This window comes from Sorex araneus, chromosome 11 (assembly GCF_027595985.1).
Source record: "Sorex araneus isolate mSorAra2 chromosome 11, mSorAra2.pri, whole genome shotgun sequence".
Taxonomy (NCBI): Eukaryota; Metazoa; Chordata; class Mammalia; order Eulipotyphla; family Soricidae; genus Sorex; species Sorex araneus.
The window spans coordinates 47,625,162-47,640,737 of record NC_073312.1 but is presented as its reverse complement, the minus strand read 5'-3'; the positions used below and the strand labels follow the sequence as shown (position 1 = coordinate 47,640,737).

General features: G+C 49.2%; 1 protein-coding gene across 2 annotated transcripts in view; it reads left to right on the top strand.

Moving 5' to 3' along the window:
* Positions 1-15,576, top strand: part of PI4KA (phosphatidylinositol 4-kinase alpha) — a 109,968-nt gene that overhangs the window by 73,825 nt on the left and 20,567 nt on the right. For both annotated transcript variants that reach the window (XM_055118744.1, XM_055118745.1), the window contains 10 exons: positions 188-296; positions 624-760; positions 1,490-1,623; positions 3,829-3,911; positions 10,542-10,612; positions 10,709-10,833; positions 12,163-12,244; positions 12,447-12,530; positions 12,999-13,088; positions 14,957-15,076. In XM_055118744.1, the coding sequence (XP_054974719.1) occupies positions 188-296; positions 624-760; positions 1,490-1,623; positions 3,829-3,911; positions 10,542-10,612; positions 10,709-10,833; positions 12,163-12,244; positions 12,447-12,530; positions 12,999-13,088; positions 14,957-15,076 (1,035 nt within the window). The remainder of the gene's footprint in view (positions 1-187; positions 297-623; positions 761-1,489; positions 1,624-3,828; positions 3,912-10,541; positions 10,613-10,708; positions 10,834-12,162; positions 12,245-12,446; positions 12,531-12,998; positions 13,089-14,956; positions 15,077-15,576) is intronic.

Here is a 15,576-nt window from a genome sequence, read left to right as displayed (position 1 = left end):
ACCCGGGTCGGCCGTGTGCAAGGCAAACGCCCTACCCGCTGTGCTATCATCCAGCCCCTTTTCTTTCCCAACTTGACTGATGTATTCCCAGGAAATTTTCTTAGAAAAATGAGTCTGTGTTAGATTTTGTCTCTAAGAGTTCATGAGCAAATAATCTTGCTTTCTCCCTCTTTCCTTGGCATCCCAGCTCACCCGACGGTTGCCGCCCATCAAGGAAGCTAAGCCTCGACTGCAGAAGCTCTTCCGGGACTTCTGGCTCTATTCTGTACTGATGGGCTTCGCTGTGGAGGGGTCAGGTAGGTGGTCTCTCCTCTCCTAGGGAGGACAGTGCAGCGTGGATGCAAAGATGCTGTGGGACTCCACTGATTCTGTGCACGGGCAGGTTGGTGTTGTCCCCGAGCAGTGGCTGCTTCCTTCCAGTATTTGCGGGTGTTGGGCTTCCCAGATGTCGTGTAGGGTTCTAAACACCACATGTCTTGGGAAAAAGTGTTTCCCGGGTCAGGTGACGTGAGCTTCCATGCTATGATTTGAGCTAATTGGCTCAGCACAGCCCTGGAGATTGAGTCAACCCCACAGCGGCCCTTCGCAAGCATGATGGCAGTGTGTCATTTGCTTTCTCGCAGGACTCTGGCCAGAGGAGTGGTATGAAGGAGTCTGTGAAATAGCCACCAAGTCCCCGCTGCTCACCTTTCCCAGCAAAGAGCCGCTGCGGTCTGTCCTCCAGTACAACTCGGCCATGAAAAATGATACAGTCACTCCAGTAAGGCTTCTCAGCATGCCAGAGGAAAAAAACAACAGGACAGTGGTTTCACTAAGCTTTTTCTCTCTCCCTCCCTCTCTCCCATCTTCCCTGCCTCCCTTCCTCTCCTTCCCCTCCCTCCCTCCCTCCCTCCCTCCCTCCCTCCCTCCCTCCCTCCCTCCCTCCCTCCCTCCCTTCCTTCCTTCCTTCCTTCCTTCCTTCCTTCCTTCCTTCCTTCCTTCCTTCCTTCCTTCCTATTTTGTTTTGGGGGGCCATACCCAGAAGTGCTCAGGGTTTACCCCTGGCTCTGCACTCAGGGATCACTCCCGGCAGGGCTCAGGGGACCATGTGGGGTGCCAGTGATCCAACCAGGGTCAGCCACATGCAAGGCGGGCACTTTAACCTCTGTACTGTCTGGCCCCTTGCTAAGCTTTTAAGAACAACTGGTGCAGGGGGCTGGAGTGATAGCACAGCGGGTAGGGCGTTTGCCTTGTATGCGGCCGACCCAGGTTCAAATCCCAGCATCCCATATGGTCCCCTGAGCATCGCCAGGGGTGATTCCTGAGTGCATGAGCCAGGAGTGACCCCTGTGCATCACCAGGTATGACCCAAAAAGGAAAAAAAAAAAAAAAAAAAGAACAACTGGTGCTAATTCTTTCGTTGTCCTGATTGACATGGGTTAGCTCCGGGGGTTTGAGGTCCTGAGGATTCAGATGAAACCTCAGGCATTCCTGCATTCTTTCCTTCCAGGCTGAACTGAGCGAGCTCCGCAGCACCATCATCAACCTGCTAGACCCTGCCCCTGAAGTGTCCGCCCTCATCAACAAGCTGGACTTCGCCATGTCCACCTACCTCCTGTCTGTTTATCGGCTGGAGTATATGAGGTAGCTAAGCCTTTGCCTCCCTGCACATCCACATTTGACCTACTTTTTAACTTTTTATACCTTCTCAGCATGGTTCAGTTCCTCCTGCAACATGTAAGCTTTCTTCTTCTGTTTGTTTAAGAAGTTGGGGATGGGTGAGTTGGGGCGAAGGCTCAGGGGCCAAAACATGCTTTGCATACAGGAACCCTGGGTTCAGTCCCCAGCACTGAATGCTCCCCCAAGCACCAAACCAATCGTGGCCCCTGAACACCACTGGGTATGGATCAAAAACAGGACCAGGACTGGGAATAGGGTCCAAGTAGTTGAGCTCATGCCTAGCATAGAAGCAGATTGGAAATGAACTGCTCCAAATCCACCCTCAAGGTGGCCCAGTGCTCACAGTGGATCTGTAACTCTTAGTGGACCTCACAGCATTAGTATTTGCTGTAATCTGTTGCTGTCATCAGGACGGTACCAGCAGCAACATAGACTGGGCGTGTGTGCTATTCAGGCACTGCCCTGTCATCTGTAGCGACCGGCACACTGCCCGTCAAGCCTGTGAGGTACAGGCTCTGTTCCATTCTCATTCACAGTGGAGGAGACCGAGATACTGACCTATCCTCCCCATAATCCCACAGAGCCAAGGGAGTTTTTCTTTTCTACTTTTCATTATGATTTTTCATCTCTAAAAATAATATAAAGAGCCAGGGCCAGAGTACAGCAGGTAGGGCGTTTGCCTTGCACACAGTCGACCTGGGTCCGAGCCCCAGCTTCCCATATGGTCTTCTGAGCATTGCTAGGAGTGATTCCTGAGGGCAGAGCCAGGAATAAGCCCTGAGCATCACCAGGTGTGGCCCCAAAACAAAACAAAAACAATATGAGAATGTATTAAGAGCCTTGGAAATAAAGGAGAAAAGCCACTGATTCCGTTACCATCCTCTGTAGCGTGTTACTATAGTTAACTGTTATTTTATTGTTGTGGGGGCTACACTCAGTCATACTCATGGAACTACAGCTACTTCCACAGTGCTCAGGAGCCATCAAGGCCACACCCAGCAGTATTCGGGGGACAATGCCGTGCCAGAGTTCATACATGCAAAGCACCTGAGCCACATACCCAGCCCCCAAATTAAAAATATTTTTAAAAGTTATAGCAGCTATAGAGATGATACAGGGATGAAGACCTTCCCTTGTGTCTGAGCCTAGCCAGCCTTAATCCCCTCAGCCCAGAACCAGGGTCAGCCTGGACACAAGGTCTTCCAGGAACCACTGGGAGTGACTCCTCAGCCAGAACCAGGAGAGCTCCCAGGCGCCACTGACATGGCCCCCAAATCCAAAAATAAATAATAAATATTTAAAACTAAATATTTGGGGCCGGAGCAATAGTAAAATGGGTAGAGAACTTACCTTGCACATAGCTGGCTGCCCAGGTTCAATCCCAGAAACAAAAGTAAAATGTCATTGAGATGGTACAGAAGACACTAAAGGTGAGAAATGCCCTGAATCTAGAGATGTCTGATGTGTGTAGTCTCTCATTTTCCCTTCTAAACATTTTCTGTGCATTTATAAACACATCTGCCTGAAAATGCACAGGGCACATGGAAGCCTTTCAGAAGCTCCTCACTGGGGTCACATTATTCCTGTTTTTCCTGCACCTCCCTTTCACCCCAGCAGTGCATCTTGCTGTTTCTCTAGAGCGGCACGTGTAGAGCTGTATAGCAGCACACTTAGATGGTGGCATGTTGTACATTTGAATGGATTTACTTAGGTTTAGCCAGCCAACTTTCTGTCAGACATTCATCCATACTGTTAGGAGAGCTCTTTGTAATAACCCCTTTTTGGGGGGGCGTTTTCGGGGGACGGGGAAGACACACCTGGAATTCCTCAGGGTCTATTCCTGACACTGAGCTTGGGGGTCCTTCCTGATAGTGCTTGGGAACAACATGCCCACATCCCAGGATGAACCTGGGCCTCCTGCATGCTCTCTGCAGACTCATCCATTGAGCTGTCTCTCCTCCCCTAGTCCTTCAGAGATCTTACTAGTGGGCTGCCAAGAGGAGCCATGTGGGAATGTTAACGATAGACAGTGGCACTGTCTTCCAAAAATGTAATAGCAACTACCACTTCATGGGTCTGTTCCTGGCAGCCCACAGGTCTGGGCAGTAATGAATCTGTGACAAGGAGGGCTTGAGTTTTCACACTGGACTCAAATTTTCTTCTCGTTAGAGTTCTGCGTTCGACAGATCCTGATCGCTTCCAGGTCATGTTCTGCTACTTTGAGGATAAAGCTATTCAGAAAGACAAGTCTGGTAAGCTTACTGATGTGGCACTCTCATAATGAGTTGGGTTGGGTGTTTTTTAGTTTTTATTTTTTATGAGGGGTATTTTCGGGAGTTTTTGTTTTGTTTTTTGGTTTAGTTGATTTTTGGTTTGGGGGCCACACCCAGTGTTTCTCAGGGCTTGCTCTCTGCTTAGGGATCAGCTGGTGGCACTTAGGAGACCATATGCAGTACTGGGTCTGAACTGGGGTTGACCTGTACTCTCTGACTCCATGATAAGGTGGGTTTTAATTGTATAGAAAATAATACTGCTCCCTATTTTCTTCCTGAGAACATAGTTATATGATACAAAGATTGGTTTAAACACATAACCTTAAAACGTGTATAGCCCTCTTTTTTTCTTTTTTTTTTCTTTTTGGGTCACACCCGGTGATGCACAGGGGTCACTCCTGGCTCTGCACTCAGGAATTACCCCTGGAGGTGCTCAGGGGACCATATGAGATGCTGGGACTCGAACCTGGGTCAACCGCGTGCAAGGCAAAAAAAGCCCTACCCGCTGTGCTATCGCTCTAGCCCCAAAATGTGTATAGCTCTTGTGCTATGAGGATTGTTAAGAGCAGAAGAAGAATCGCTCTTTTTTTTTTTTTAATTTTTTATTAGTGAATCACCATGAGGTACAGTTACAGACTTAAAAACTTTGGTGCTTACGTTTCATTCATACAGTGATCAAGTACCCATCTCTCCACCAGTGCCCATTTTCCACCACCAAAGGTCCCGGTATCCCTCCCACCACCCCCACTTCATCCTACCCCCACCCCACCCCACAGAGGCAGGGCATTCCCTTTTGCTCTTTCTCAGAAGGAGAATCACTCTTGCCTACCATCAGTGAGTTCGCTCTCACCCCAGATTTCAGACTCTAATATTGTCCTCTGCTAAAAGGACCCTTAGCTCTCAAGTGGTCTCTGATTGACCTGGAGAAAGCTATCATTTTTCTGAAATGTTTGGAGCGAAGCTGGAGAGATAACACAGTGAGTGGGCCTTGTACATGGCAACCGAGTTCAAGAGTCCCAGCATCCAGTATGGTCCCCTGAGCACCACCAAGATTGTTCCCAAGTGCAGAGCCAGGAGTAGACCCTGAGCACAGCCGGGTATGGCCCAAAAGCCAAAAATAAACAAATAATTTTCTGGACTATGCCTAGAGGATCAAGAATCAATGTGAAGGGACTCCCAACGAACAAATGATCATACTTTGAATATAATATTTTTACTGTTGGCTTAATACAAGTTTAGATTATGAAAGATGTAAGTTCATAATGATACTACAAAAGAGTGAAGTTCATATAAAATGGTCTTGAAGATATGTAATTGGGGCTGGAGTGATAGCACAGCGGGTAGGGCGTTTGCCTTGCACGCGGCCGACCCGGGTTCAAATCCCAGCATCCCATATGGTCCCCTAAGCACTGCCAGGGGTGATTCCTGAGTGATGAGCCAGGAGTGACCCCTGTGCATTGCTGGGTGTGACCCAAAAAGCAAAAAAATATATATATATGTAATTATACAAGAAGAGAAATATACTAATATATACTTATATATTTAAATATTATATTTATTCTTGCATCAAAAAGAGTTTGTGAAGTGGAGGCATGTAAGTATATCTTGTAGAGTCAGAAAAGAGACCACGCCCCCAATAACAGGCTCTCACTTGGACTCAGAGTGAACACTGATGGTGTCCAGCAGGTGATGAGCACAGATGTCCCAAAGAGTAGCCAGTTAGTCTGAGACAAGGAACACAGCCCTACTCCTTCACTGTGAAGGGCTCCATACCTCAGAAAGTCTTGCCCATTATAAGACCTTACTTAGGTCCCTCAACATCTCCACTGGCCCAAGGCAGAATGTCAGGACCTGTGGAGCACATCCAACTTTAGGGCCAGATTATGCCTGGGAAAGTTGCAGAACACAAAAGTGAATGAAAGAAGCTCCATCATGCAAATGTCCTCAGATTCTGTATGCACAAAGGGTCTTGAATGTAACCAGTACCAGAACCAAGTTACTGGGAAGATAAAAACATAATGTTGAAATTCCAGGATGGTGGGGCTGGAGCGATAGCACAGCGGGTAGGGCGTTTGCCTTGCACGCGGCCGACCCGGGTTCTAATCCCAGCATCCCATATGGTCCCCTGAGCACCGCCAGGGGTAATTCCTGAGTGAAGAGCCAGGAGTAACCCCTGTGCATTGCCGGGTGTGACCCAAAAAAAAAAAAAAAAAAGAAATTCCAGGGTGGTATGAAAATATAAATTACCAGAACTATTTTTGAAAACCTAAGAATAATAATAAGGAACAAGAGAGATCATACTTTGCGTGCAAGAGCCTCGGGTTGAGTACCTGGTGCAAATGAACCCCATGCACTGCCATGAGTGACACCTGAACAGAGTCAGTTTATAGCCTCTGCACACTGGATGTAGCTCAAAAAGACAGAAAAAAAAAATTGAGGGCAATGACCCAGAAGCCCAATTAGTAAATACTTAAGGTATTTAATAGACTATATCCACAGATTTTTATCTACTATTTAGAGTATCTTGGACTTGGAGCCATAGCACAGCGGTTGGGCATTTGCCTTGCACGCAGCTGACCCAGGTTCAATTCATCCCTCCCTCTCATAGAGCCCAGCAAGCTACCGAGAGTATCCCGCCCGCATGGCAGAGCCTGTCAAGCTACCCGTGGCATATTCGATATGCCAAAAACAGTAACAATTCTCAGAATGGAGACGTTACTGATGCCCGCTCGAGCAAATCGATGAGCAGTGGAATGACAGTTGCAGTGACAGTGATGTAGAGTATCTTGAAAATTGATAATTTATAATTTCTAAGATTAATAAGCTTCTGTCAGAGCCAGAAAGGTAGTACAGAGGGTAAGGTACTTGCCTTGCCCATGGCCAGTCTGGATTTGATCCCCAAGACCTCCTGTGATCCCCAGAGCCTCTCCAGGAATGTTCCCTGAGCGCAAAGCCAGGAGTAAGCCCTGAGCACCATAAGGTGTGTCCCAACCCCACCCCCCAATAAATACGAAATAAATTTGGTACCAGTGAAGTGCAGTTAGTAGTAAGGAGTCCTTTCCATGCCAGAAGCTATTGGTGCAGTGAAGAAGCTACCAGCTTGTTCTTGCCAGTAGAGATTGAATCTCCAAGACACTCTGGTCCCATTTTTTTCCCCTTTTGTTGACAGGTCGATTCTTGAAAAAAAAATTTTTTTAATTACATAAAGGACTCTAAGAAACTGTTTCATGTTAGACCTTTGACCAGTAGTCCTTTGCACTCCTATACAAAATCAGGAAATAGGTGTGTGAATTTGTTTTTGTGACTGGAAGCCAGTGGAATGGACCAGGGAAGGTCAGGCGGTGAGAGTCTGTTAGCGCCCTCTGCTGGCAGCTGGGGGTGGCGCTTGTAGTGAGGAGAGACAGGGTGGAAAGTGGGCCCAGCAGTTTCTACGATGGAAGCTTCCCCTTCAGAAGGGAATCACTCAGTAGGCGGTTCTCGCCAACACCCTAGGACTACTTATCGGTGTAGTAGGGTCATCATTCACCACTGTCTGAAGTGCTCTGACAGTGTACCCCACCCCACCTCACCCCTGTCTGAAAAAGAAAAGAATGAGAGTGTTTAATTAAAACAGTGGCTCTTGGGGCCAGAGAGATAGTACGATGGGTAGAGCACTTGCCTTGCATGCAGCCAACCCAGGTTCAATCCCAGCATCCCATACGGTCCCCCAAGCACTGCCAAGAGCAAGAGTAATTCCTGAGTGCAGAGCCAAGAATAACCACTGAGCATCACCATATGTAGGCCCCCAAAAATAAATAAATAAAACACCAGAGTGACTGAGGGGCACACCCACCCAGTGATGCCCAGGGAGTACTCCTAGCACTCAGGGATTATTCTTGGCAGTGCTCGATGGGACCATTTGTGATGCTGGAGAATCGAACCTGGGTTGGCTGTGTTCAGGGCAAGCACCTTACCATACCACTATCCTGTCACTCCAGCCTCCCCCTGGTATGTTACTTATAGAAGTTACAATGTCCCAGTCCCAGAGCAGGAAGGTTGCAGCCTCCTTGCCTGTGCAGGAACTGAGACCTGCTGATTCTGGGATGGGTGCCAGCATGGCAAGGAGGAAGCAGGGACCCCTCAGGAGAGGACAGACCTCGGCAGGAACAGGAAGCCATAATAAGAGCAGAAAAGAAGGCTGCCCTTGGTCCAGATTTCTTTTCCCATGACAACAAACTAGCAACGGACTCTTGTCTACACAGAAAGACCCAAATCTGGACCATTTGGAATAAAACTATGATACTTTTTTTTTCCTTCTGGTTTTTGGGCCATACCCTGCAATGTGACGCCTGGCTCTTCACTCAGGAGTTACTCCTGATGGGTCTTGGGGGCCATCTAGGGGGGCAGGGCGCAAACCTGGGTAAGCTGTGTGGCAGGCAAGTGCCAGACCTGCCATACTATCTCTCTGGCCCCAGATTTTTTAAAAGCTCACTCTCTTCACTGGGACAGTCTGCATTTTCTTTTGGAAATATTAGCCATTTTCTCTCTTCCCTCATATTTCTTAAAACCATTTTAATTAAAAAAAAAAGTGGCTGAGGGGCCAGGAATGTGACTTAGTGGAACACCTACTTTGCATGTATGAGGGCCCTATACCCCTCTACCCCTACCGTCCCACACACACATACATGCACAGGGAGAGGCAAAACGGAATTGAGTAATCACCCATGAGTCCATACTGATAAGGTGGTTAAATAAATAACATATGGGCAGGAGAGACAAACCTTTCTTACCCAAACCTTCCAGTTACTCAGAGTGAAAAGAATGAGGAAGCAGGGCTGGGCTCACTAGCAGAGCACATGCCGTGCATATGTGAGGCCCTGGGTTTGGTTACGGGCTCTGTAACAGCACATTAATTTTTAAATGTGGAAAATAAGGCTGGGTAGAGGGTTCAAAGGGCTGGGGCACATACTTTGCTTGCTGAAGCCCCAAATGTGATTTCTAACATGACACAGCTGTGAGTCCTGTCAGGAGTGACCCCCCAAGCACTACCACATGTGACTCAAAAACAAAACAAAAAGAAAGGATCTCAGAATGGCAGCTTAGCAGACTGAGCACATGTTTTGCTGGCAGGAGGCTCTGTTTGATCCCCAGCACAACATATGATCTCTCAAGCACAGAGCCACGAGTAGTCCCTGAGAACCACCAGGTCTGGTCCAGGAACCCCCCCCCCCAAAAAAAAAAAAACACTATGCATATATGTGCATATATATAAACACAGATGTGCATGTGTGGATGTGTATATATATGTACACACACACACACACATATATATATATATAATTTAAATGAGGAAAATAGAAAATCCCCATGAGAAGCACAGTAGCTATTTCAATAAGAACCCACCGGTGGACTCTGAAATTAGTGGACAAGGGTTTAAAAAGAAATGGAATACTGGGGCTGGAGTGATAGCATAGCGGGTAGGGCATTTGCCTTGCACGCGGCCGGCCCGGGTTCAAATCCCAGCATCCCATATGGTCTCCTGAGCACCGCCAGGAGTAATTCCTGAGTGCAGAGCCAGGAGTAACCCCTGTGCATCTCCAGGTGTGACCCAAAAACCAAAAAAAAAAAAAAGAAATGGAATACTTCGTAACCTAAGTATCTTTCCCATGAGTTGCTTATATAGGTAAGTGTGTACATGTACATGGATATTTGTGTATGGATATATATATATAGTTCATTTTGTTTTGGGTCACACCACTGTTACTTGGAGTATGTTACAGTGCAGGGATCAAACCCAGGCCTGACCACATGCTCCAGCCCATTGAACCTTCTCCCTGCCCCAGGGGCTGCTTTTGAATACCTCTCCTGACCATGGGTGACTCTCTTCTGAGGAGTCTAGCCTAGAGAGGAAAGACAACTGGGAGGCACCTTGCAGACACCACAGCCACCAAACTGTCAAAGTCAACCTCCCCCGGGGACAGGAGATGGACTTTCATGCACCTGCGGTAGTTGCAGTGTGGGGATTCTTCACCGTCGTAGTGTTTTCCCCGAAGTCCTGAACCTGAATCTAATCATCAGCAAACACAGAGACCTAAGCAGAGGGCAGCCTCCGAAATGCATGTGCATTTCAAGTGTCAGGCTCGTGAAAGACAAGCACAGACTGAGGAATCAGCACAGATCAAAGAGGTTTGATGAATAAAACCTGGCGTCCTGAGTGTCTCCTGGAACAGAGAAGAGATATGAGTGAGAAAATGGGGAAATTCGAATCAAACCTGTTTTCAGTATGAATCACTGTCTCCTTGTGACTTCTGCCAAATGAGATGTTAATACTAGGAGGCTGTCCAGAGACATAGGCATGCACAAGGCTGACCCTTATGGTCCCCAAAACCCACCAAGAGTGATCTATGAGGCACAGACGAGCCAGGAGTAAACCCTGAGCACTGCCTGGTGTGACCCCCAAATATATATATGTATATACTATACGTATGTAGACTGGGTCTGTGAGAGTTCTCTGTGCTCTCTGAAACTCCTTGGAAAGTTCCAGGCATTTCCAAACAAAGTTTTAAAGTGGCTAGGATGGGTCCCTTTCAGTTGATGCTTCTAACCCTCAGAAATCTCTTCTCGTGTCAGGGATGATGCAGTGTGTGATTGCCGTCGCAGACAAAGTGTTTGATGCTTTCCTGAACATGATGGCCGATAAAGTAAGCCTCGCTTGTCAGAATGCAAATGTGGATTTTCGGGGGTGGAGTGGCGGAGGCACTGAGGGTGCCTGTTTCACGCCTCTCCTGAATCTGTAGGCTAAGACCAAGGAGAATGAAGAGGAGCTAGAGCGGCACGCACAGTTTCTCCTGGTGAACTTCAACCACATTCACAAAAGGATACGGAGGGTGGCAGACAAGTATCTGTCTGGACTGGTGGATAAGTAAAGCTCATTTTCTTTCTAATGGTGTGGGGAGGAGGGTGGGCACACCTCGATAGGGGACACAAGGAAGAATCATCTTTATGTTGCAAGTCTTGAAAATAGTGGCAACAGAACTAAAACTCCCAAAGGGCAGTGTGGCTTCCCATGGAATCACAGTTAGAATTTTAATCCTGAAACTTCCACTAAGTCTGAACTACTGTGTGTGTGTGTGTGTGTGTGTGTGTGTGTGTGTGTGTGTGTGTGTGTGAGAGAGAGAGAGAGAGAGAGAGAGAGAGAGAGAGAGAGAGAGAGAGAGAGAGTGTGTGTGTATTTGATTTTGAATCACATCCCACAGTGCTCAGGACTTACTCAGAGCTCTGAACTCAGGGAATCATTCCTGGCACTTGCACAGGGGACTATATGGGATGCCAGGGATTGAACCTGGCAAGGCAAGCAACCCACTCTGGCCGCTGTTCTGACTATTAATACTACCTACAATACATACCATGGCCAGGGTGAAGTGTCTGAATCCCACCAGACTTGGCCAGACTGTCCCAGAGCCTTCCTGGGCTTGTTCTGGGACATTCAGTGTCATGCGAAGGGCCACCTTCTAGCCCAGGGTCCTACTAGAGGGCTTGGGTAGAATGGGGCCCCTCAGCATGAAGGAAAAGCCCACATTGGCCCTTTCCCACTCAAGGCTCTGTGGTGGGAGCCAGACAGACTGTGGGACATGCCCGGTCTCCTGGGTAAGAACCAGCCTCTGCAGTGTGAAGGACCCGTTGGTCGGCATGCAGTGCCCTGCTATATGCAGGCGCTCCACACATCAGCCTGCCTGGGCCTAGCGGCCAGGGTCAAGGCCCATAAATACTCCCGTGTCTGTCTGAACTGGCCCAGTGAGTCACAGTTGTGCAGAAATAGCCCCCCACTACACTCCCCAGACCACATTCTGCCATGTTCAGTTACTGGCTTTTTCAGTTCATGCCATGATGTGGATATTCTAGAGAGCCTTGGTGGAAAGCAGGAGGATTCTCTGGGGGAGTGTAGAATGGTGCTTGTTCAGAGTCTGACTACAGTAGGGGCTGGGACTGGCCAGGGCCTGGAGCACCTGACCTCCCCTGACCTTCAGCTGGGCAGCAGGCGGAGGGCTCCTGCTCTAAGAAGCAGCATTTGGGGGCTATACATCTCATATGGTCCCCTGAGTTTACCAAGAATGATCCCTGAACACTGACCCGGAAATGAGCCCTGAGCACTGCCAAGTGTAGCCAAAAAAATGACAAAAGCACAAATACAAAAGTAACACAGGTTGTAGGCGTTTTGGTTCCCCCACCCTGAGAGGTAATCTTGGTGCAGGTTCCCCCACCTGCTCTGGAGCGGGACAGTGCTGAAGACCATGTTGGATATTCTTCAGACCCTGTCCCTGTCACTGAGTGCGGTGAGTGTCCCTGTCTCCCCTCTTGCTCCTGAACAGAACTGATATCAGAAGTGGCCACAGTGGGGGGGGGGGAACGTCACCTTGACCTTCCCAGTAAGCTGAAGTGGATGGGGGTGGGGGTGGCTGGCGTGGCTGGGAGGTGGGGTGTATCCCTGCTCTCTCTCGAGAGGCAGCAGCGAGAGGGGCCCCGTTGTGCTTCCAGGACATCCACAAGGACCAGCCTTACTATGACATCCCAGACGCCCCCTACCGTATCACTGTTCCCGACACCTACGAAGCCCGCGAGGTAGGCCGAAGCGCTCCCCTTACTGTGGGTCCCTTTACAGCCATCCTGGAGTCTGCGGGGGTCACACAGCGTAAGGAGGTGCTGATGTCCTCCCAGGTCGGTCTGTCTGCCAGGCCTGCTCTCACCCCCTGACCATGCTCACTTGAGGTTCTCTTCGTAGTCCAGCTCCCAAAGGGGTTTCCAGCTCTCTCTATAGCCACTCAGAACTGCACTGGGCAAGCTTGACTCTTAGACCAGCTTTGCTAACCTGAGCTGTGTTGAGTCTGGTGCCGCGGTGATGAAGGGACATAACTGGCTGACCTCTAACAGTCCAGACAGATGCCTGACCTTGGGCTGGGGAGATAACTCAAAGGACTAGAACGTGCTTTGCATGCAGAAGGCTTGGGTTCCTTGAGCACTGCTGGCTATCAACCAAAATCAAACACACCAGACACATGCCCTGACCTCAGGTCAATCATACTCTTTCAGAGCATCGTGAAGGACTTTGCTGCACGCTGTGGAATGATCCTGCAGGAGGCAATGAAGTGGGCACCTACAGTCACCAAGTCCCACCTACAGGTACTTCATGAAATTATAAAAAAATTGATAATTTTGTTTGTTCTTATTTGGACAGAGCCTGGGATCCAGCCCAGGGCCTCATACACTTGGGCACATGTTCTCCCACTGAGCCACACCATTGACTCCCAAAGAAACATCAAACTTCTGGGCCAGAGAGATCGGACTGGGGGTGAGGCACTTGCCTTGCATGCAGTGGACCCTGGTTCAAATCCCCAGCACCCCATATGATAGGCTCCTGAACGCTGCCAGGGGTCACTCCTTAGGAATAGTCCCTGAGTATGACCGAGTGCGGGCCAAACCCCAAAATCTACCCACACAGAAGTAATCACAGAAAAAAAAAAATAGAATTGAGAATCCAAAAGTAAGGTAGTGGTGGTGTTTGTTTTTTTTTCTTGGTGCGTGCTCAGGGCTTACTCCTGGCTCTGCTCAGGGATCACTCCTGACAGGGCTTGAGGGACCAAATGGTGTACCAGGATCAAACCTTGGTCTGCCTTGTGCAAGGCGGGTTCCTGACCCTGCTATACTATCTCCCTGGCCATAACACTCAATTATTTTCAAGATAGAAAAATGAAGAAGCCTCAGGAAGTCCTAAAATCCCAAGCAAGCATCCCTGCTGGTATTGCCCAGCCTTCCTTTTTCCTTATGCTGCACATCCCGTCCATCTGACCCCCTCTTACCACATCCCTCACTACATAGTCGCCAGCATGCAGTCTCCATCTGTCCCTGGCCTCCACAGTGCCCCCAGCTCAACTAAGCCACTGTGCTGGGTGGACCACCCTCCCACATGCATCCATCAGTCCTGTACTCTGCTGGGTGAACCGCCCTGTAACATGCGTCCATCAGTCCTATACTCTGCTGAGTGAACCGCTCTGCGACATGCATCTATCAGTCACTTCCCATAACTGTGAGCCTTTGTGGCTCCAGGTAACTTCCAAAACTATGAGTGCCACATTTTGTGAGCAAATGCTCTTATATGTCTCTTTAAAAGGGTGTGTGTGTGTGAGAGAGAGAGAGAGAGAGAGAGAGAGAGAGAGAGAGAGAGAGAGAGAGAGAGACACTTTTATATGTCTCTTTAGAAGTGGGTGTGGGGGGGGGTGTGAGACATGCTCACATGCACTTCTCCCTAAACACCTCCACCTGGGATGGGACTTTTTGAACCTGGCCTGTCACTGGCCCAAACATGGCCCATGCCCTTTATACCTGCTGTTCCTGCAGTGATTTTTTTTTCTTTTTTCTTTTTTTTTTTTTCACTTTTTGGGTCACACCCCATGATGCTCAGGGGTTACTCCTGGCTCTCTACTCAGGAATTACTCCTGGCAATGCTCAGGGAACCATATGAGATGCTGGGAATCGAACCCAAGTCAGCCATTGCAAGGCAAATGCCCTCCCTGCTGTACTATCTCTAGTCCTCCCTCAGTGCTCTTAACCCCAGGATTCTCTTCACACCTCCGAGCCAAGTGTGCCTTTGTCCTTTTCCCTCTTCCACCAGTTGGCCAGGCAGACTCAGGTGCTTTCTCTGCCTTCCTTGTGTCCATCTAGCTGCCTCTGCCCAGCAGGGAAGCTGTAGCAGAAGGGCCTGTGTGCTGACTGCCAAGTGGGTCCCCACAGCTCTTTGCCCCAGTGGCAGGCAAACCCCCTGGCAGAGGGCAGCAGCTTGGCAGGGATGTGCTGAAGGCTCGTGGGCTCTCCCACGGGCAGCACTAGCCGCTCTGGAGTCTGCACTATCCTCTCTCCACCAGCAGCCAGACAGACAGGGTCGGGGGCACTCCTGTCCCAAAAACAGGATTTCCATCTCCCACCCCCGACTCATTTTATAAAGCTCATATTTGTACTGTTACATCACAGCATTTCCCCCTATCCTGTTTCAGGAGTATCTGAACAAACACCAGAACTGGGTGTCGGGACTGTCCCAGCACACAGGACTGGCCATGGCCACTGAGAGCATCCTGCACTTTGCCGGCTACAACAAGCAGAACACGACTCTCGGGGTAAGTGCCCCTCTGGGGTACGGTGCTCCCCTGCAGCAGAGTAGAGGGGGCAGCTCTGGGCCACCAGCGGCCACGTGCAGAAGGAGCTCGGGTTCACTCCCCACAGTGCTCAGGGGGCCGTGTAAGGCCAGGGATCAAACCCGGGCTTCCTGCCTACACAGCATGCACTCAGCCCTTTGCTCCCTCTCGCCAGCCCTGTGCTTCTGTTTCGAATTAACTGACAGAGATCTCGGTTTGATTCATTAATGAGTTGAGGTTTAGGTGTTTATCTGCCTAGACCCACAGAAAACTGGTTTCTGTGAGACACAACCTCATTTTATAGTCACAGGGATCTGAAACTTTCTTTGGATATCCTAGTAGTCCTGTTTTCAGGATCATGAGCCGTGCACACAAATCTGCTTCTCTGAAGATTAATTTGGAGGGTCGCAAGTCCACACCAAGTAAGACTTGCTGAGTTAAACTGGTGCTTTGGCTCAGAGTAGGTGGTTGGCAGTGGGTCA